The 21,444-nt window shown below is 49.0% G+C and overlaps 1 protein-coding gene across 4 annotated transcripts in view; it reads left to right on the top strand.

Moving 5' to 3' along the window:
- Positions 1-21,444, top strand: part of SCMH1 (Scm polycomb group protein homolog 1) — a 111,128-nt gene that overhangs the window by 70,247 nt on the left and 19,437 nt on the right. For 3 of the 4 annotated variants that reach the window (XM_054011905.1, XM_054011903.1, XM_054011904.1), the window contains 5 exons: positions 8,928-9,160; positions 10,001-10,127; positions 12,583-12,783; positions 18,543-18,725; positions 20,356-20,487. In XM_054011905.1, the coding sequence (XP_053867880.1) occupies positions 8,928-9,160; positions 10,001-10,127; positions 12,583-12,783; positions 18,543-18,725; positions 20,356-20,487 (876 nt within the window). The remainder of the gene's footprint in view (positions 1-8,927; positions 9,161-10,000; positions 10,128-12,582; positions 12,784-18,542; positions 18,726-20,355; positions 20,488-21,444) is intronic. The other variant, XM_054011906.1, reaches the window with a different exon arrangement.

Below are 21,444 nucleotides of genomic sequence, written 5' to 3'. Positions count from 1 at the left end.
GAGTAATTTCAAAGCCATTTTAGGTAGAGAGAATGTTAAATAAAGATGGATGAACTGTGTGGACTTCTGGACAGAACTAGTGCCTTACCTGTTTGTTTGATCAGTCGGCATACGCCACTGGTCATTATTAGAAAATCAGTTGCCAACGATTATCACATGGTGGCATCAGTATTTCCCTTGCTTAGAACAGGGATTTCTGTTACGGTAACTGCTGGTAAATGCTGACTGTTTAATGGCTACTGCTGTGTCTCAAGGGAAGAGAACGACAGACAGGAAACCCTTCATCTCCGTACGGATTCTACTCCACTGTACAGCTTGACCCCAAAGATTCTTGTTTTTATTTGATTTAGGCTTGGACAAGGCTGTGGGAAGCTGATAATTGACAAATGCTGTTTTCTGGTGTTGGTTAAAGTGCCAAGGAGACTTCTCTTTAATAGAATCTCTCACAAAGTTTAGCTGAATTTAACAGCAAGGTGAAGCGTCAGATATTGCCAGTGCTACACACCAACTGCATATACATCATGGATTCCACAGCTGGGAAAAGATGTTTATTCCTTTAGAAGCTGATGGCTTAAGTTTTTTAGCAAGGGTCTTTGCTGCTTCAGCAGGCTGGAAATGCTGCAGCCGATCTATTTTTATGGAATTAATATCTAAATTACTAATTCAATCAGTAATGTAATTCTGGTGTTAATTTGCTACTCAATTTGATTTATTCAGCCTGGGGCCCTAAATTTCCCATTTTCAGTGTGCCACAGATATTTGTTCTGGCAATATGAGTGCATTGCAGAAATTGTCGAAGGGGAAGCTGGAGGTTTTAACAGTTGGGTAGAGGACGGAATGAGCTTTTAGTACTTGGGAAGGCATAGGGAAGTGGTTATGGCTGTGGGATAAGCACACTTGCTGGATGTTCCAACTAAAATATTCAGCAGTGCAGTAGTTAATGTTGGCAGTTAAACTGTCCCCGTTCCGTTTTTTGAGTTAACGCTCCTTTAAAGTGAGTGGGATAGTTCCCGCCTTTCAGGCAGACGTTGCTGCATCAGGTACTCTTGGGGCACTTTTGGAAGATTTTCTTTTCAACAGTGAGGCTTGAAACATGTTTTTAAAAAAGTTAATTCCATGGTAAGTTTCACAGCTGCAGAATAGAGGGAGGCCTGGCTTAAAATAAAGAGGGCAGCAGGTTCTTGATGTGTGAGATCAGACTCTGGGAATTCCATATCCTCTGAATAGAGGGAAATGGTTAGTTATCTTGTAGGATTCCTTACATGTGAAGAAAACTGAGCATTCTTCCGGGAGCCAATAAGCAAGGGAGGTTCAGCTCATGGAGCTTAAGAACACGTGGAGTGATCTAAATAACGTAGTTAGATAACGAAGTGTCAGTCACTCTGATCATTCGTGAATCGTATAGCTATGTGGATGAGGGCTGTGGTTGCATAATCAGCGCTCACATGCAAGTGGCAGTTGCCTTCCATTCTGACATTTTGCAGCATGGCTAAGTCTGGTACCCTGTAAAATACGTAGGGAACTCTTTCCTCTCCCACTACACAGATCTGATGAACTACGTGTCACTCCAGCATGTGGCGATGTGCCTTAAGGTTCCGGTTAACATAGCGTCAGAAAGCCAGGGAAGAGATCCTCTACCAGGAAAGCTGCCGAGGCCTTGGCTATACCAGTCTGTTACAAAAGCATCTCACCGAAACAGCTATTCCAGTTCCATGGGCCAATAACTATTCATATTTCACTTGGACATTACTGTATGGGCCCAGAGCAGCCCAAGTCTGTCTCTGGTCTCAGTAAGGCCTGGATTGATCACAGGTTTACCAGAACTGCAGTACTACCACCTGTAGCAGACATCACAGTCATCTGGAAAATAACCAGCCATTTCAAACATTCAGCTTGTATCGCACTTGTGCTATTGTATTTCTTTTCTGTCTGGTCAAGTATTGATTCCATTGCTAATGTACCATTTCAGACATGTAGAAATAAATCTTGATCACCCCACACCCATTTTCTGTATATCTTCCCACTACATAATGGCCTTATTTTAAAGCCAAATTAGGTTGCTGAGTGACAGTGTACTGACATTTATCATACAGTCATAGAATAGCAGGGTTGGAAGAGACCTCAGGATGTCATCTAGTCCAACCCCCTACTCAAAGCAGGACCAACACCAACTAAATCATCCCAGCCAGGGCTTTGTCAAGCTGGGCTTTAAAAACCTCTAAGGATGGAGATTCCACCACCTCCCTAGGGAACCCATTCCAGTGCTTCACCACCTTCCCAGTGAAATAGTTTTTCCTAATATCCAACCTAGACCTCCCCCACTGCAACTTGAGACCTGTTGAGAATAGCCGAGCTCCAACCTCTTTGGAACCCCCCTTCAGGTAGTTGAAGGCTGCTATCAAATCCCCCTTCATTCTTCTCTTCTGCAGACTAAATAACCCCAGTTCCCTCAGCGTCTCCTCGTAAGTCATGTGCCCCAGACCCCTAATCATTTTCGTTGCCCTCCATAGGACTCTCCAATTTGTCCACATCCTTTCTGTAGTGGGGGGCCCAAAACTGAACACAACACTCCAGGTGTGGCCTCACCAGTGCCGAATAGAGGGGAATAATCACTTCTGTCGATCCGCTGGCAATGCTCCTACTAATGCAGCCCAATTAGCCGTTAGCCTTCTTGGCAACAAGGGCACACTGCTGACTCATATCCAGCTTCTCATCCACTGTAATCCCCAGGGCCTTTTCTGCAGAACTGCTGCTTAGCCAGTCAGTCCCCAGCCTGTAGCGATGCAAGGGATTCTTCTGTCCTAAGTGCAGGACTCTGCACTTGTCCTTGTTGAACCTCATCAGATTTCTTTTGGCCACATCCTCTAATTTCAGATCATTTACAGAGCCAAGCACATAAAAGCAAGGAAATTAAAAGTGAAGTCGTCCTAAATCTCATATTATCCACAGTGGGCCCAGTTCAGGGATGGGTTGTTGTCGTTGTCCCCACTGCCGAGTGAGGACAGTGTGGGTCTAAAACTCTCTGTCAGCAGCGTAGTGTTTCACGCCCACTCGGCGCTGGTGTAAACGATCCCAGCAGGGGCTGGGTAAATGGGGAGACTCCCCATGGCCCAGGCACCAGGTGCAGCAAGTCTCCTTTTCTCCTGTAAGCTGCAGGAGAGAGAGTGTGAGTCGGTTGCCCAAGAGCCCGGTGAGTCATGGCCGAGATGGGAATGGACCCCAGAGCCTTGCCTGCGGCGTCCACTGGACACTGAGCTAACCTCACCTCTGCAGAGCATCTTGTTTCCAGGTGGGGGCTGGAATCCCTTCACCCTGCCAGCCTGAGCCCCCACCAGAGAGACAGTCGTACGGCACCACTGCTCTCCTCTGACAGTTGGTGGAAAATAGCCAGGGCTCTGTGACGGACAGCTGTCTCTCCTGTAGCAGTGACCAATGGAAGTGAGGGGTTGGTTTATGAGCTGGGGGACGACGACACTGCTGACTTTTTCACTTAAAAGTCTTAGTTCATATTCATCCCTCCTCCCAAGTAAACCCCTTGCTGTTGTGGCTGGTAGCTGGAGCTCATGGACTCAATGCAGTGCACACAAGCGTCCCACAGACCACTTCTCCTAGGCTCCTCTGCTCCCACATGGCGCCTCGCCCCTCCCGGCTCCGCCCGTTGTCTAGGTATTGGTCCCTGGTGCTGTAGTGCCTGAGGACCTACACAAAGCCACAGCCGTCTGGCCTCCATTCCATCACTGAGTCTTGACCCAGGGTGCTCTTCTCTGGTTCGTTGGTTGCTGTTGCCTTTGCACCAGCAAGGTCTGGTGTCTCTCTCCCTGGATGTAAATGGGGGAGCTGCTCATCCCCACTTATGCCTTAGCAGTTTCCCTCAGGCTGCGATGGGAGGAAGGTTTGAGCCCATAGCCTTAAGGAGGCTTTCTTGTGGCTGGGGCACCTGCCCGGAAGCTGAAGTCTCCAGCCTACATCTAGAATAGCCTGTGTGCCTAGGTAACACTGGCAACGTCTCTGGTCTGGGTGCTGAGGGCTTCAGGCTGTTAAAGCCTGTGAGGCAGCTCTTGGAGGTGCAGGCTAGGCCACCCCATTCCTGTGTCAAACACTTGTAACCCTCTAATGGGCAGAGATAGGATATGGGGTGATCAGCCACTTACTGCTCAGCTGATCCATAACTGCATTTCCCCTTGCTGACTAGCATCTTCATCTGGGTTCTCACAGGGCTCTCCTCACCAGATGCACAAGGGCCAGCCACCTTCCCACCCACTCCTCTAGAGGTTGAAATCAGTATCAGGCTGTCACTTAAGGGGTGAGGAGTCTGGAGTCTGCCCCTGTGAGCAAAGACTAAAGATATGGGACTTGGGAATTTGGGGGGTGTTGACATTTCAGTGCCCGCGCACATCGGGAATCCTCTAATCTGGGAGATGAACAGTTCACCTCTGGAAGCTGTTGTTTACAACTGTTGAAGTAGACAGACATCACTGCATCAGTTACAGTCAGTTCACATGTTGAAGGTTTTCTCCATGACCATGAGGGTAGCTCATAGACTCATAGACTTTAAGGTCAGAAGGGACCATTATGATCATCTGGTCTGACCCCCTGCATGCTGCAGGCCATAAAACCGTCCCTACCCCTTCCCTGGACTCTGCTGTTGAAGTCCCCAATCCTGTGTTTTAGTGACTTCAATCGGCAGAGACCCTCCTGCTAGCGATCCCTGCCCCATGCTGCGGAGGAAGGCGAAAAACCTCCAGAGGCTCAGCCAATCTACCCTAGAGGAAAATTCCTTCCTGACCCCAAATATGGCAATCAGTAAGACCCCGAGCATATAGGCAAGAGTCTATAGCCTGACCCCTGTTAGCCATTATACTATTTACCTACCATTGCTTGCTATTCCTTGACTACTATGTTTTACCATTAAACCATTCCCTCCATAAACTTATCTAACTTAATCTTAAAACCAGACAGGTCCGTCGCCCCCACCGTTTCCCTCGGAAGGCCGTTCCAATATTTCACCCCTCTGACGGTCAGAAACCTTCATCTAATTTCAAGCCTGAACTTCCCCATGGCCATCTGGATCGATTGCAAAAGCAATTACTAATCTATGTGAAATATTTGAAACATCCATTGGTGTCTCAGGTTGGGCTCCCAAAATTATTTCTTTATTTTTCACAGATGTTTAAATTCTAGAGCAAAATGTTAATCATCTGAGCTGGGTCACTTCACCTCCTGTCCCTATGAGAATATGAGCAGATGAGTGACTAAGGGGGGATAAGGGGGCTGATGCAGAAAAACAAGGAAACTTGAGAAAATGGCTGAGAGGAAAAAGGGACTGTCCTCTTTAATAGTAGGCAAGTATCCCAAAGGGCTGTGTTTTGATACTGGGGCAGACTGACCTAGCAGCCTGGAGAGCCCTAAGAAGGAAATGCGAATGGACTGCATGTGCCAGCTGCAGGCAGTTGGGATGTCACTTCATTTAGGTTGGGCAGTACCTTGAGTGGAGCATGCCATCTTATTTGGTCCAGACAGGAGCTAGCACTTTGGGCTGTGGATAGCAGCCCCAGTCTATAGGGATCAAGGGTGGAGGCTGCACCTCGCAGCTGCAGTGCATTGGAAAGTTGTGGGCACTGCAAATTTGACTTTTTGCCTGCAAGTGCTAGAAGGGGCTTTCGAACGGAGCACTGTCTCTGTGACTGTCAGGCGGGTGCTGACTGGCCCTCCTGTTTGGAATGTTCTCTGTGCATTCTCCATGACAGGCCACTACGTATGGTAAAGAAAGGCGGGACTTGATGACAAGCCAGGTAACTTGTATGAAGAGGAAGGACTAGAGCCTTGCTCCTCAGAGAGTTCAGTGCCAATGAAGTAAATGATTTAAAAATATTATGTGAACCAAACGGTACCATAGAATCGCTATGGATAGTAATTCCATGCTTGAATATTCAGAATATAGCAGTAGGGATATACTACTGACTACCTGACCAGGATGGTGATAGTGACTGTGAAATTCTCAGGGAGATCAGAGAGGTTATGAAAATAAAAAAACTCAATAATAATAATTAATAATGAGAGATTTCAACAATTTTCATATTGACTGAGAACATGTTACCACAGGACTGGATGCAGAGAGAAAGTTTCTTGATACCTTAAATGACTGCTTCTTGGAGCAGCTAGCCCTGAACCCACCAGAAGAGAGACAATTCTTGATTTAATCTGAAGTGGAGCATAGAATCTGGTCCAAGAGGTGAACATAGCTGAACTGCTTGGTATTAGTGACCATAACATAATAAAATTTAACATCCCTGGAGGGGGCACCACAGCAGCCACCGCGGTAGCTTTTAATTTCAGAGAGGGGGACTACACACAAATGAGGAAGTTAGTTAAACAGAAATGAAAAGGTCCAGCGCCAAAAGTGAAATCCCTGCAAGCTGTATGGAAACTTTTTAAAGACACCATAATAGAGGCTCAATTTAAATGTATACCCAAATTAAAAAAACACAAGTAAGAGGACCAAAAAAGTGCAACTATGGCTAAACAACAAAGTAAAAGAAGCAGTTAGAGGCAAAAAGGCATCCTTTAAAAAGTGGAAGTTAAATCCTATTGAAGAAAATAGAAAGGAGCATAAATTCTGCCAAGTGAAGTGTAAAAATATAATTAGGAAGGCCAAAATAGAATTTGAAGAACAGCTAGCCAAAGACTCAAAAAGTAACAGCAAAAAAATGTTTAAATGTATCAGAAGGAGGAAGCCTGCTAAACAACCAGTGGGGCCACTGGATGATCAAGATGCTGAAGGAGCACTCAAGGATGCTAAGGCTATTGCAGAGAAACTAAATGAATTCTTTGCATCGGTCTTCATGGCTGAGGATGTGAGGGAGATTCCCAAACCTGAGCCATTCCTTTTAGATGACAAATCAGAGGAACTGTCCCAGATTAAGGTGTCATTAGAGGAGGTTTTGGAACAAATTAATAAACTAAACAGTAATCAGTCACCAGCACCAGATGGTATTCACCCAAGAGTTCTGAAGGAACTGAAATGTGATATTGCAGAGCTACTAACTGTAGTATGTGAACCTATCATTTAAATCAGTTTCTGTACCAGATGATGGGAGGATAGCTAATGTGATGCCAATTTTTAAAAAAGGCTCCAAAGGCAATCCCAGTAATTACAGGCTGGTAAGCCTAACTTCAGCACTGGGCAGATTGGTTGAAACTGTAGTAAAGAACAAAATTGTCAGACACATAGATGAACACGATTTGTTGGGGACGAGTCAACATGGTTTTTGTAAAGGGAAATCATGCTTCACCAATCTACTACAATTCTTTGAGGGGGGTCAACAAGCATGGGGACAAGGGGGATCCAGTGGATATAGTGTAGTTAGATTTTCAGAAAGCCTTTGACAAGGTCCGTCACCAAAGGCTCTTAAGCAAAGTAAGCTGTCATGAGATAAGAGGGAAGGTCCTGTCCTGGATCAGTAACTGGTTTAAAGATAGGATACAAGGAGTAGGAATAAATGCTCCGTTTTCAGAATGGAGAGAGGTAAATAGCCATATCCCCCAGGGGTCTGTACTGGGGCCAGTAGTGTTAAACATATTCATAAAAGAACTGGAAAAAGGAGTAAACAGCAAGTTGGCAAAATTTGCAGATGATACAAAACTACTCAAGATAATTAAGTCCAAAGCTGACTGCGAAGAGGTACAAAGGGATCTCCCAAAACTCGGTGACTGGGCAACAAAATGGCAGATGAAATTCGGTGTTGATAAATGCAAAGTAATGCACACTGGAAAACATAATCCCAACTATACATATAAAATGATGGGGTCTAAATTAGCTAAATTAAATTAGAGATCTTGGAGTCATTGTGGATAGTTCTCTAAAAACATCCGTTCAATGTGCAGCGGCAGTCAAAAAGACTAACAGAATGTTAGGAACCATTAGGAGAGGGATAGATAACAAGACAGAGAATATCATATTGCCTCTCTAAATCCATGGTACGCCCACATCTTGAACAGTGCGTGCAGATGTGGCCACCCCATCTCAAAAAGATACATTGGAATTGGAAAATGTTCAGAAAAGGGCAACAAAAAGGATTAGGGGTATGGAACAGCTTTTGTATGGGGAGAGACTAATAAGACTGGGACTTTTCATCTTGGAAAAGAGATGGGGGGGAGGGGATATGGTAGAGGTCTATAAAATCATGACTAGTGTGAAGAAAGTAAATGAAGTGTTATATACTCTTTCTCAGAACACAAGAACTAGGGGTCACCAAATTAAATGAATAGGCAGCAGGTTTAAAACAAACAGAAGGAAGTATTTCTTCACACAATGCACAGTCAACTTATGGAACTCTTTGCCAGAGGATGTTGTGAAGGCCAAGACTATAACAGGTTTCAAACAAGAACTAGATCAATTCATGGAGGATAGGTCCATCAATGGCTATTAGCCAGGATGGGCAGGAATGGTGTCCCTAGCCTCTGTTTGCCAGAAGCTGGGAATGGGCAACAGGGGATAGATCACTTGATGATTACCTGTTCTGTTCATTTCCTCTGGGGAACCTGGCATTGGAACCGTTGGAAGACAGGACACTGAGCTAGATGGACCATTGGTTTGACCCAATATGTCAGTTCTTATGTTCTTATGCTAATTGAACAGTCCACCTAACTTAAGCCAGAATGTCCCATATTTTAGGAGAAAGGACTATCTTATGGCTAAAGCACTGGACTGGAAGTCAGGAGATTTTGGTTCTTACATGAGATGCAGAAAAAGAATCTGCATGCTCAGCTCTGAGCTCTCTAGTGTACAGCGAAAGTTGCTGCTACCTGGGGACGGCGGCGTTTACAGATAGAAGACACTCGTATTCTGATCCACAGCTGTGTGCACGAATAATTATGCCATCGTAACCTTGTGTAAATGATGATCCTCATCTTTCGTTTGATTGCAGTTGTGATTCCAAAGAGCCCATTTCCTGTCTCTGAAGGAAGTGCTGAGAAGCCCAGCATGCACAGCAGCATGAAGACTGCTTTGGGGCCCCAACCTGAGCAAAAGCGTCGCAAGTCGGGCAAGAAGCGCGGCCGGACGCCCAAGGCCTTGATCCATCACCCCATCCCTACCCCCTCCAAATCTGTGGAGCCTCTGAAATTCCCCAAAAAGAGGGGACCAAAGCCTGGCAGTAAGGTAGGTGACAGGGTACGTGCCTGTGATCACATGTGAATGGAGCGTGCTGTGTTTGTGCCTCTGGGGTGGAGAGCAGCTGTGTTTTTGTGCAGGGGCGCTGGAACAATTTGTATGGTGAGGGGGCTGAGAGCCATCGAACCAAACTGTAAATCCTGGATATGATGGAAACCACTTTTAAGTGAGGAGTTGCGGAAGCGCCCCCAGCACCCTCCGTCCCCTAGTTGCAGCACCTATGCTTTTGTGTGTGTAGGAGGCAAAGTCCAGCCCTAGGACTGCCGGCTAATGGGAGCACACCCATGGAGTGTGGGGGTTGGGAGCATCTCTAGACTCCAGGTCCTCAACCCAGCAGGGGCTGGCAGCACATGCACTGGGCAGGGGTGTGGAATGGAGGGAGTAACTAGACTGCAGCCTCACACCCCCAGGGATGATCATATTTAAAAGTGTCAGGAAGCGTGGCAAACGGGGTAGGGTCTGAAGAGGGTGTTGGGTGGGGGCGGGGTCTGAAGAGGGTGTTGGGCGTGGTCTGATGAGGGCAGTGGGCGGGTGTGTGTGGTCTGATGAGGGCAGTGCAGGGCGGGAGGTGGGGTCTGATGAGGGTGGTGGGCCGGGGGGGTTGAGCAGGATGGGGGTGGGGACAGACGAGGGGGGTGGGGACAGAAGGGCGGGGGGTGGGGTCTGATGTGGGTGGGGGGCTTGAGCAGAGTGGGGTCTGATGTGGCCTGGGGTAGAGCAGGGCAGGGGCGTGGTCTGATGAGGGTGGTGGGCGGGGCAGGATGGTGTGGGAGTGGCGGGATGGTGAGCATGTGTAAAAGGAGAACTCTTCCCAATCCCTTTCTGCAGAGGAAACCTCGGACTTTGTTGAATCCAGCCCCCACCTCTCCAACAACTAGCACCCCAGAGCCAGACACCAGCACTGTGCCCCAGGATGCTGCTACTATCCCCAGCTCTGCCATGCAGGCCCCCACAGGTACGCTGGGCTCGCCCCCTCAGGGAAGATGATGAGTTAAGGAGTCTGGGGGAACCCAGAAAATATCAAGTGAAGATACCATGATTTTCAAAAATGGCAGCAAGTCTGGCTGGTGTGGGAATAATAGTGGCCTAACGCAGAGAAGAATCAGGCTGCAAAGAGACCCAGAGGCTCCCGGTGCCTTCCCTCATCTCCTCCGTTTCTCAGGAACGTAGCTAGAGCTGGGCGATTGCACTGCATTTTCCTCCCATGAATTATTGCTTAGAGCGGTGGTTCCCAAACTGGGGTTCGCGAACCCCTGGGGGTTCGCAGAACGTTGCAGGGGGTTCGCCAGAAAAATTTCACTAATGGCGGACAGAGGAGCCCGGGCATTGGAGACAGCAGGTGGGACCCGGTTGCAGGGCAGACACCCTGAGCCCCAGGGAGAGCAGGGCTGGGCAGTTGGGGCCGGCAGCCCAAGCCCTGCCCCCGTCAGCAGGGGAGCCGGCAGCCTGAACCCCAGTGCTCCTCACGGGGCTGGCAGCCCGAGCCCCTTCCCTGTCTGCCAGGGAACCAGCAGCCTGAACCCCAGCACTCCGCGCAGGGCTGGCAGCCCGAGCCCTAGGGAGAGCGGGGCCGGGCAGTTGGGGCTGGCAGCCCGAGCCCCGCCCCCGTCAGCGGGGGAGCCGGCAGCCTGAACCCCAGCGCTCTGTGCGGGGCAGGCAGCCCAAGCCCCAGGGAGAGCAGGGCTGGGCAGTTGGGGCTGGCAGCCCGAGCCCCGCCCCCGTCAGCGGGGGAGCCGGCAGCCTGAACCCCAGCGCTCTGTGCGGGGCAGGCAGCCCGAGCCCCAGGGAGAGCAGGGGCGGGCAGTTGCAGCCAGCAGCCCGAGCCCCGCCCCCGTCAGCGGCGGAGCCGGCAGCCCAAACCCCAGCCCGAGCCCCAGGAATTTGCCAAATCTCATCTAAAGCCAGAACCACAGCCCTCCTTGTTACCACCAGCCACAACCTCACCGGAAACTAGAGGTGGGTGAAACATACCAAGCAATTTTCACAAAGTTTTGAATTTTTTTTCACATTTTTCAAAATTCCCCAAGAAAAATTTACAAAAAACTGAAATGGAAAAATGGTCCATTTTCAAAAACTGTTTTCATGAAACACTTTCTGATTTTTGAAAACCAAAAATGAATTATTTTTATTCGAAACCATTTTTTTTTTAAACAAAAGCCAAAAAATCATTTTACAGAAACATTTTTGGTTTCTGGTTTTTCTATGTTCGTTAAAAAAAGTTTCAATTAAAAATATTTTTCAGAGGTTCATAGATTCTGGGGCCCGGCAGTTGGGGCATCCATCACACTGAGGAAATTTAAACTTAAATCCCTGAAAATATTCATTTTTAGGAGGGGGTTCACGAGATTTCACAATTGAGTGAAAGGGGTTCGCGGGCTGTTCAAGTTTGGGAACCACTGGCTTAGAGGTGTCCCCTGGGTTGAACAGAGGGATGTCTGCATGGACACTTGAGACCTTTCACCCTGGGCTGAGGCTCACCTTGCAGCTAGGGGCAGAGTGCTCTCTTGGAGCCGTATGGTTGGACACACACATCCTAGCAACTCAGCCGCTCTGGACTCATTTCTCCATCCCATGCTGCTCTGAGGCAGGAAGGGCTGCAGCACCCTAGTTATCTCTGAAACTAGAGAGGGGGGCAGGCTGGGCTGTGCTGAGTCACCCCAGAACCCTGCATTAAAAGTCAGGGTGTCTGCTGCAGAGTCTTGCTGGGTCCGTTGAGCTCCTAGTAGGGTGGAGGGGCAGCCAGAGTCGCGTTGGGCACAAAGGAGCCAGGGTCGAGAGCCTAGAAAGACCAAGCTAAAGTTTCTGTGGGGTTCCAGTCCTGAGTCAGAATTAAAGCTGACCCCAGAAAGAGGAGTCTGATGCTAACTCTGCCCAGCACACGGTATGGCTGGGCCCACTCTCCCTCAGCACAGCTGGACAGATATCTAGGGAAGCCTAAGGGACCTAGGCTGGAAATTCAGTGGGAGCTGGGTGCTGAACTCCCCTAGGCTCCTTTTAGAGTCTCAACCGTTATCCGGACGCTCAGCACGCCCACAGCTTGGCATACTTGGAGCACTAGGACAGAGGCCGTGGAGGAGATGCTAGCATGGCGGAGGATGAGCCCAAGGGAAGCGAGGAATCAGCATTGTGGGCTTGTACCTCTTCTAAATATGCCTTGTGCTGGTAGGCAGCAGACTAGTGGCTATGCTGGACTGGCTTGCTTCATCCTGTTTGTGAGCATATGACAGCAGGCCGGCTCTGTACTGGCAGGATGGCAGGGCTGTGGGTGGGCAGCTCTCGCGGGGTAATGGTGAGCCTATGACAGGGCAGGCCCCATGCTGGCAGGAGGGCAGGGCTGTGGCAAAGCAGGGTTGGGTGTTCTGGGCAAGCAGCTCTCGCAGGATAACCTTGAGCCTTCTCTCTCTCTGCAGTCTGCATTTACTTGAACAAGACCAGCAGCACCGGGCCTCACCTGGACAAAAAGAAAGTTCAGCAGCTGCCTGACCATTTTGGACCAGCTCGGGCCTCTGTGGTGCTGCAACAGGCAGTACAGGCCTGTATTGACTGTGCTTACCATCAGAAAACTGTCTTTTCCTTCCTGAAGCAAGGCCATGGGGGAGAGGTCATTTCAGGTAAGAACCAAGCTTTCTCCCCCCTGCCCTGCTTTCTGAGAGATCTTTGATGGAACCATCTCCCTGGAGCACAGCACCGTCCTGATGTCAGCTGTGGCCATCCCCAGCCAGGGAAGTCTCCATGGGAGTCTGGAAGGCTCTGAGCGCTGTACCGGGCTGCTGTATAAAGCCTAAACAAGCGAGGATCGCTTCTCCAGCCGCAGGAGGGGTGTATAACATGCTTGTGCATGTAGGAATAAAACTCCCATGTGCCTTCCAGCCAAGAATCACAGTGTCATTCTCAGCCACTAATCAATGCAGTCCCTAGCTCATGGGGTGCTGTGGGAAGTGTCACTTTTTCCCCATTTTACAGATGAGAAAACTGAGGCACAGAGAGGTGACATGACTATCCAAGGCCACACAGCTCGTTGGTGGCAGATCTGAGAACAGAATTCAGCCTCCTAGATTCCCAGTCCTGTGCATTAGCCTCAAGCCCATCCTCCCCTGTTTCATCAGTGTTCTTTGTGCTACATTGTTTGTTTCTTTTCAGTGATACCAGCTGCTTCCTAAACCCGTAAGAGAAAGGGGAACATTCAGCAGCTTCAAGCTGATCCATGGTGGATCATGTTAGTTGTGCCCTGCCTCATTAACCATCAGTGTAGGGTGCCTGCAAATATACCCATGAGCACCAGGGAATTGTGCTCCGAGTCCTCCTGGATGCCCCAGAGAGAGTCCCACGATCTGGTACAAGGGGCTGGGAAGTGTGAACCCTTCTCTGCTGGACTTTGCCTCCATCAGGTCTGTCAGAATGCTGCTGCTAGACTCATCTGATCAAGGGCTGGGGCACGCAGGGCTTTATTGCAGACTAACTGCTGTTTTTTCTAATTAACATGGGCTGTGTCCACACAGCACAGTTCTTCCAAATCAACTGTGCGAATTGGATAATCCACTTTGAAGTGGATTAGGTTAATTTCAGAATGAGTTAGTGTGGAGAAATGTTCATATGGACACGTCTGTATTTTGGATCAACTTTTCAGTCCTCCCACTGATATCCCACACTGCATCGCTTCACGCCAGGACTGACTTGTCTGTGGGTACGCTGTCTGCTGTGCTGGGCTCATGGCGACTGGATGGCCCCACGTTTAAATGGTGGCACACAGCCAGCAGCACCCCGTTTGTGATTCCACACTCCTGGAGTGTTACAGCAAACACCTGGAGATGTGCAGCAGTGGGGTTTCCTTGAGGAGCCAGTGCAGTCATGTCTAAACAGCAGCCACCCTGAGGAGAAAATACACATGTACAGCTAAGCAAATGGCCGAGAGGGTCCATCCTGGGACATGGCTCAGTCCTGCAACACGGGGAAGTAGTGCCAGTGGCAGGATGACCGAGAGGGGCTGTCCTGAGATGCAGTTCACTCCTGCAGCACAGGAAAGCAGCGCTGCTGGCAGAATTATAAGAACAGCCAAGGACAGACATGGCCTGACAGTGCTCCAATTACCTGCTCCTGCTTTAAGGAGCTGGATTGGATTTTCCCTGGTACAATGAGGACAGTGCCAAAGGCACCGAGGAAAACCCCAGTCCCAACCAGGACTTGGAGGAGGAGGAGGTGTCCCCAGCAAGCCAGGATCTCTTCTCCAGGCTAGAGCCTGACCAGATCTCGAGGAACAGATAGCCCCCAGGAGGACACAGCCTGATAGTCCTGGGCAGAGGGCCTCGGCCAGTAAGTATGATGTCCTGTATTACAATTAAACTGTGTTGATGGGGTTAAAACTTTGTTCTGGGAGCCCATTAGATGCCACCATTTTGGGTGGATGTGAACTCTGCTTCTGTCCTCCTCCTCTCGTGCTCAAAATGGTATCCATGCCTCAGAATTAAAGTTCTGCAGGTTTACTTCCCTGAAACTTTCATTTCCCACAGCTATCTGTCACCCCCCCCCCCCCCCAGCCCCGGTCGTGTCCTCCTTGTGGGCCCTTCTCCCAGTTGTCCACTGGCCCTCCTGCCACAGTCAAGCTAATGGTACCGTGGTGGTTGTAATGTAGACATGCTTACTGAAACATCACTTATAGGAAAATAATACAACATAAAAGACTTTGCTTCACAGTTTGATCAATGCCCTGAGATTCCAGCTTTGTTAGCATTTCATGAGGTATAGTGCCAGAGTTAAATGCAAGAATTAAACTCCCATCACCTTTCTGAACAAGTCCCTTCTCTGCTCTTGGTGATCTGTAGTAAGGTTACATCCTCCGACGTTAGGCTTGCCTGCAGAGGTGCACATGCAGTTACTAACCTGGCCTCTGCAACTCCCCAGTCCCAGGCCAGGCAAACCTCCAAATCCTTCCACCTACCCCCACCACCCCACCCATGCAAACCACTGGCCTAAGCCCCACTGCCTACCGCAGCCCCCCACCGCACCAACTGCCTAGGGTTAGAACAGGAGTTGTGCAAAGAGGGAGTAAGGTGAAACTCTTCTGCCACCTCCAAGCTCTCCCCAGGTTGAGAAGGTACCGTTGCAATTGCATTCCGAAACTAAGGAAAAAGCAACATTTTATCATTGTGATTCTGGTTCCTATGGCAATTATAATAACTACTTCTGTTTCTTGCTTCCCAGCTTCTGCACCTGACACCATGAAAAGGACTGTTAGTAACTTCCAAATGCCTGACTAATCTCTGGGCCAGGGAAAAGAAGGCCAAACACAATGTTTGAGGACCTCAGGACAGCATTGCCGAAGAGGGATAAGAAGCCAGAGGAGTGGAGGAAGTTCTTGCAGAGAGAGGACAGAGAACATGGAGAGAGTGACTGGGAGAGGCAGAGGCAACTCCTGGAATTCATGCAAGAACAGACTGTCTTGATCGAGAACATGATGGCGCCATATTCTGCCACAGCCCCACCACCTCAATTCCAACCCACTCCAACCCTGCAATCCATGGAGAGGAATGTGTACTGGGAGCAGCAGTACCCTTCCCAAAACTCTGGCCACAGGCATTTCCCACCCCACCCACCAGACTGAAAACAGCTCCTTCACCCCCATAATGGCAAACAATGGTTTCTTCCCGTGTCACTCCACACGCCAAGGAAAGACATTAGGCAGAAATGCCCTACGTATGCCTGTGACTTGTGCAGCACTAACGTGTGCACTCAGTACTTGTGTCATGTGGTGCACTTCTGCACTGTCATGTTGTGTAAAGTTTGCATTGTTATGCACAGTGTGCACTGTTTTATGTTCTGGTTCATGTTACAATGGATACACAGTTTTGATCAATAAATGTTGTTTGCACTATTTGATGTTCAGTAAGTGATTTTTAACAAAAGTTCAATAAACTTTCATAAAATACCACCTCTCCCATGCACATAATAAAATGCCCTTTCCCAAAACTACAGCACAGAGTATTTAAAAAGCAAAATAAACTTTTTTCACTAGTCCATACAGAGCAATGAAACCCTCCCACAATGCACAATCAAATTACATTGCAACATTTCAGCTCCTAGCCTCAAAGTAGGAGCCCAAGGCATCCCCTGACCTTGTGGCCTTGACAGTTTGCTGCAGTATGCAGTGGCCATTCATAACATTCTGAAAGTCTCAGTACCTCTCTCTCCCAGCCATCAGCAAGGCTCTCTCCAGGCTCTCTCAGACGTGCAAAGCACAGCCAAGGCAGTGATCAGGAGGCAGCTACTGCACCGCAGCCTCCCACCTCATCATGAGACGTCGTCGTCTCCCTTTCAGCCTTCCACATGCATACTCCAGAGTCATTCTGCAGCTACTCAGGCCAGAGCCGAACAGCTCCTTGTTCCTGTCCAAGTCTCCTGTAACAGGCTTCATAAGCCCAGGGGTGAGCTGGGTCTCCCACACGGATGGGGAATCGCAGCACCATTAATATCCATAGCCATCCTGGAAGCACGATTTCCACTTTTCATTAAATAAAGCTGCGTTTCAAAAGATCCTGATAACATGGACTCTCCAGACCAACCCACTTAATATTGGTGAACCTGCCTTGGAGGTCAACCAGGCCTAGGAGCAGCAGAGAGAAATACTCCTTGCTTTTGGTGAACTCTGAGGCCTGGGGAGGGGGCAAAGGATAGGCATATGGCAATGGCCCTGAAAAATTCAGAAACCCCAGCTATGCAAATCCATCCACAACCTCCTGTGCATTGCCAGGCTCTGGGACCCCGGACATCAGCACATACCTACATGACAGCAGCACAGATAGCTGATCTACCAACACCAAACTGGTTAGCTACTGATCAGCAGCATTGAGGGTGGTGAGCTTCCTGATAGTGATGGTCATGCCCTTCTCCACGCTGAGGGCAGCTCTCATGTTGGTACGATGCCACTGCAGCTCTGGGGTTCTTCGCAGATGTCTCGGGAAGGGCCCGTTCTCATCCTGAAGTTCTGCCCCCTCTACCTCAGGCCAGGATCATTGTCCCCCCCACTCCCTCACCCCGAGCCAGAGCTGGGGTCCCAAACCTAGAAACAGCATCCTGTAGGGCAAAACTGCTCCAGAAAAACATTATCCACAGTTAGCTGCTCAATTTCATCCTTCTCCTCCTGCTCTACCAAAAAGAGCTCAGCAGCACGCCAGCTGCCCAGATGTGTGATCACAAATACACATGTGGCAGCCTGGATCGCAGTACACAACTGTGTCCTTCCGTGCTGGCTGACAGCAGTTTGGAAATGGCACTGACTTGCAAAAGACAGATGACTCCTGGGATATGATGAGAGGAATCATAGGAATTTGCTGCTCTGACCCCAAGACTCAGAATTCCAGTGCCTTATGGTAGATAACCCCCAATGTACCATGAGAAGAATCCCAGAATGAGCAGAGCCCAGCAGCTGGACAGCAGCATGAAATACCCACTTAGAACTTTGAAAAGAGTAAATGCCGTGTGTACGCTCGGATTCAAAGAAAGTAAGTAAAAGCCGGCCATGTGCACACAATTACTTCAGAATAGTTATTCCGCAACTGTTAGTGCACACAAATCTAATCCACCAAATTCCACCATGCAGACAAGCCCGAAGTCATTTCCTTCTGACATCCTACCACTGGCTCCCCCTGCAACCCCTTACACACAGAAAAGCTTCTTGTAAAAATTCACAAGGCTGCTACATTGCCCTCCTTGAGATCTTTGGACGGGGACCCCGAGCCAGGGGCCAGAGAGTGCACAGAGAGCACCAGTTAGACCTAAGGCCTCTCTTTTCTCTTTCTTGCCCAGTGTTTAGGTGGATAATGTGACACCACCCAATAGGTGTCTTAAAAGAGAACGTTCCCCTTGGCAGCTCTCCCGGCCGCAGCTGAGGGGGCGCAGTATTAGTGAACCAAAGCGCAGGTTTCACCAGCTGTGAGGTTGCACTCCAGACTCTCCAAAGTTTGCCAGAGTCCTCCAGGAGTAGGTGAGGAGGGTGAGGGGTGGAGCTTTTGTTGTTTCTCATGCAAAAAAACCTCCCCAGAGATAGCCCCAAGTCCCTTCTCCGACCCACTATTTTTTTATTAAGTACTTTGAGGTCATATTTATCCACCGCTCACGAACAGGAAGCACAGCCCCTGTCCTTGCATGCCCTTCAGTACACCTTTAAAGATAAGCTTTTCAGGCAAAACAGACACACCTGATGCTGGGTGCAGCAGGCTGGTTCTGGCCTGTCCCAGAGAGGAGAGTTCCCCGGCATTAAGCCAGGGGAAAGCAGTGGCTTTTGTTTGCTGTAGTTAGCCAGGTGAGGTGGAGGTACAGGAGCTGGCTGTGCAGCCTGGGAGTTGATGTGTTCGGCTCTGTTTGTTTCTGTCTCCAGCCGTGTTTGATCGGGAACAGCACACTCTGAATCTGCCGGCAGTAAACAGCATCACCTACGTCCTCCGCTTCTTGGAGAAACTCTGCCACAACCTGCGCAGCGACAACCTCTTTGGGAACCAGCCTTTCACTCTGAACCATATGCAACACTCCCACGCGTACAGCCACGACAGGTACCTACCAGGTAGGAGCTGGGGCTGGGGGTGGGCTTTCTGGTGTCCCTCGAAGCACCACGTCCTAACCAGACTTTACCCTTCAGCTAAGAGATGGCAGTGGTACGGACGGCAGAGTCTAGTTTGTGGGTTTACTGCACAACATCTACTGTCACTCACACCCCCAGGATCCCCGATGCTGCACTTTCTGCCTGTGCTACCTGATTTCCATTTGTGCCAACAGATCTCCCCTCATCTGTCTCACCCTCTCTGCATCACTCATTCCCTGCATGGCTAGTCTGAGAAATGTAACCTGATCTAGGTTACTGATCCATTTAGGAATTAGGGTGAGAGACTTTGTGTAGAGAACAGAAAGATGATCCCATGCAGTAGGTAAATGGAAAATTTCACAGCCTAAGTCGTGGCTGTGACTCTTGACCCAACAGAAAGAACATGCTTGTCAGTAGGAAAGCTCAGTTTACACCTCGGGACTGGGAGCCACACTGCTGGCGTATTGTGCATGGTTGGACTGTGGTCTCTTGGCATGGCTGGTGCTCTCGCTGTCTGAAGCAACACATCCTGGGCATGTTGGCTCATGCCACTGTGCAACAGAGACTAGGTTGCAATATAGCTCTGCAATTAAAGTGCTACGAGGTAGACTCACAAGAGGACACATAGTGTCCCAGCAAGGACTAAGTGGTGACACCCCACAATGCAGGAGGCAGGCTGCTGGAATCCTGTAGAGGGGATGGGAGAGGAAATCCCTCCCAAGCTCTTTATCTCAAACTCAGTAAAGGTTCCAGGGCTAATGGGTCATCCTGTCCCTTTGCTCCGCTGCTCCAAAATGGGTGAGTGACTAGCTTAGCAAAAGTGAAGGCAGCCCAGGGTTCACACTGGAAACCAGCTACTGTTGGCTAGTGGCTGGGAACTAGGAATCTCCAGTGTACATACATCCTGGGGGGAAATACAACCCAAATCACAAGTGCGTGCAGGCTGGAAACACTTGGGAAGCAGCAGCTTTTCAGGAAACCAAGAGGTCATTGTGGGCAGTAAAGTGGATCTGAGCTTGCCATGTTAAATGTTGCAAAAAATCAGATACAAATCTGGAGGCATCTCATCACAGATCATCCTGTTAGATGGCCCTCTGAGACTGTTCCTGGCAGGCTGCGTACTGTGCATGGACCTTAGTATTCAAAAATTGGAGCCATGTTGGAGGGAAAGGCATTTGGAGAAGCGCAACAGTGCTGATGAGGGAGCTGGAGGGATGGGTTTGAAGAACTCAGGGTATAACTGGGCCAAATAATGACTAAGGGATAGAGAATTTCCTAATTGTCTAAGGCCTGCATATATGTAAAGAGTGCGCAGTCTGTGGAGGGAAGGAATGGCTTGGGGTGAATTGAGATGTATAACTAGGAGAAACGGCATAAAATTAATTAAAGGAGATAGAATGGCACCGCACCTAATAGTTGTGTGCCATCACCAATAGCTCTGATTTTCAAAATGTTGCAAAATGAAAATTAAATTTGAAGCCATCAAGCTCCAGATGGCTCCCAGAGGTTTGCCAGGCTGATGTGAGGTTGTACATGAGTCATAAATGATCCAGGCTGGACTGAATTTCCCAGGAAGTCTCCATTCCTAAGTAGGGCTTGTTCTCTTTTATAGACAGGAGCAGTTCATTAGACGGCACTCTGCAGGGACCAGGCCGAGGTACAAAGCGATACTCCCAAGATTCCCCTCCATACAGCGCTCCTCTCTCCCCCAAGTTACCAAAGAATGACCGTCACCCTTTGGAAGGTGAGCACAGCATCGCTTCCCAAACCTGGCTGTTTATAGTTACTCTTAACCAGTGTAGCATGATTGGATTTACAATGCCAAATTAACCCTGGGTCCAGCAAGTCTGGTTTTCAGACTCCAGCAGGGGCCAGTGCCTAAGGCATCATAGGAAGATGAAGAAAATCCAATACCCCAAGCCAGTTGCATGGAGCAACCCTTTATGACCCCTGCTTTGATCATCTTGTGCCATGAAGCATGAGACTTGACTACCCTTATTTTAGTCTCTATTATTATTATATGTTGTTAACGGTCATAAAATTATCCAGGCATTCCTAATCAGTACATCCACTGTATTGTACTCCATGACCACCTGCTGTAGTGAGTGCCACAGGTCGACTCTGTGCTAGAGGGAACCTGCTTCCCTTTTCCAGCCATTTCCCCCCCCCAATATCCCATCGGTCCCTCAGTCAGTGCATGGGAGCTCTACCAGGATTTACCTCAAAGAGCAGCATCCATGAAACCAGCTAAGTAAACCCACCTGCCCAAACCTCTTGGCTCTCAGAGAGTTTCTTTCGACTTCTAAACTGCCAGTCACATGAATGCTGGGGAGGATGTGCTGGGCCACATGACCAAACGTAGCTGGATGAATGCCCTTTTTGTCATTTGGTCCATCAGCCAGTGTGCACGCGGGAGATATTTCCAGAGGGCCGATGTAGTTGGAAGCTTTCTCTGCCTAAGGATTTGAGCTGAAAGATCCAGGACTGTTGAGCTTCTCTGTCAGTCTTTGTGTAATGGAGTAAATATGTTTTAAGCGTCCTGTAGCCTTTAGACTAACAGATGTGCAGTGCGAATGGCCTTGATGTAAGGATGCAGACTACATTAGCCAGGAATGAGTGTGAGCATCAGTTGCTCTGTTTAAATCCCTGTGTTCAGTAAACATTAGGAATAAAATCCGTGTCTTGGATCACAGTGAGAATC

Source organism: Malaclemys terrapin, chromosome 22, assembly GCF_027887155.1.
Source record: "Malaclemys terrapin pileata isolate rMalTer1 chromosome 22, rMalTer1.hap1, whole genome shotgun sequence".
Taxonomy (NCBI): domain Eukaryota; kingdom Metazoa; phylum Chordata; order Testudines; family Emydidae; genus Malaclemys; species Malaclemys terrapin.
The sequence above is the reverse complement of the archived record's forward strand: the minus strand, read 5'-3'. Positions and strand labels throughout refer to the sequence as shown.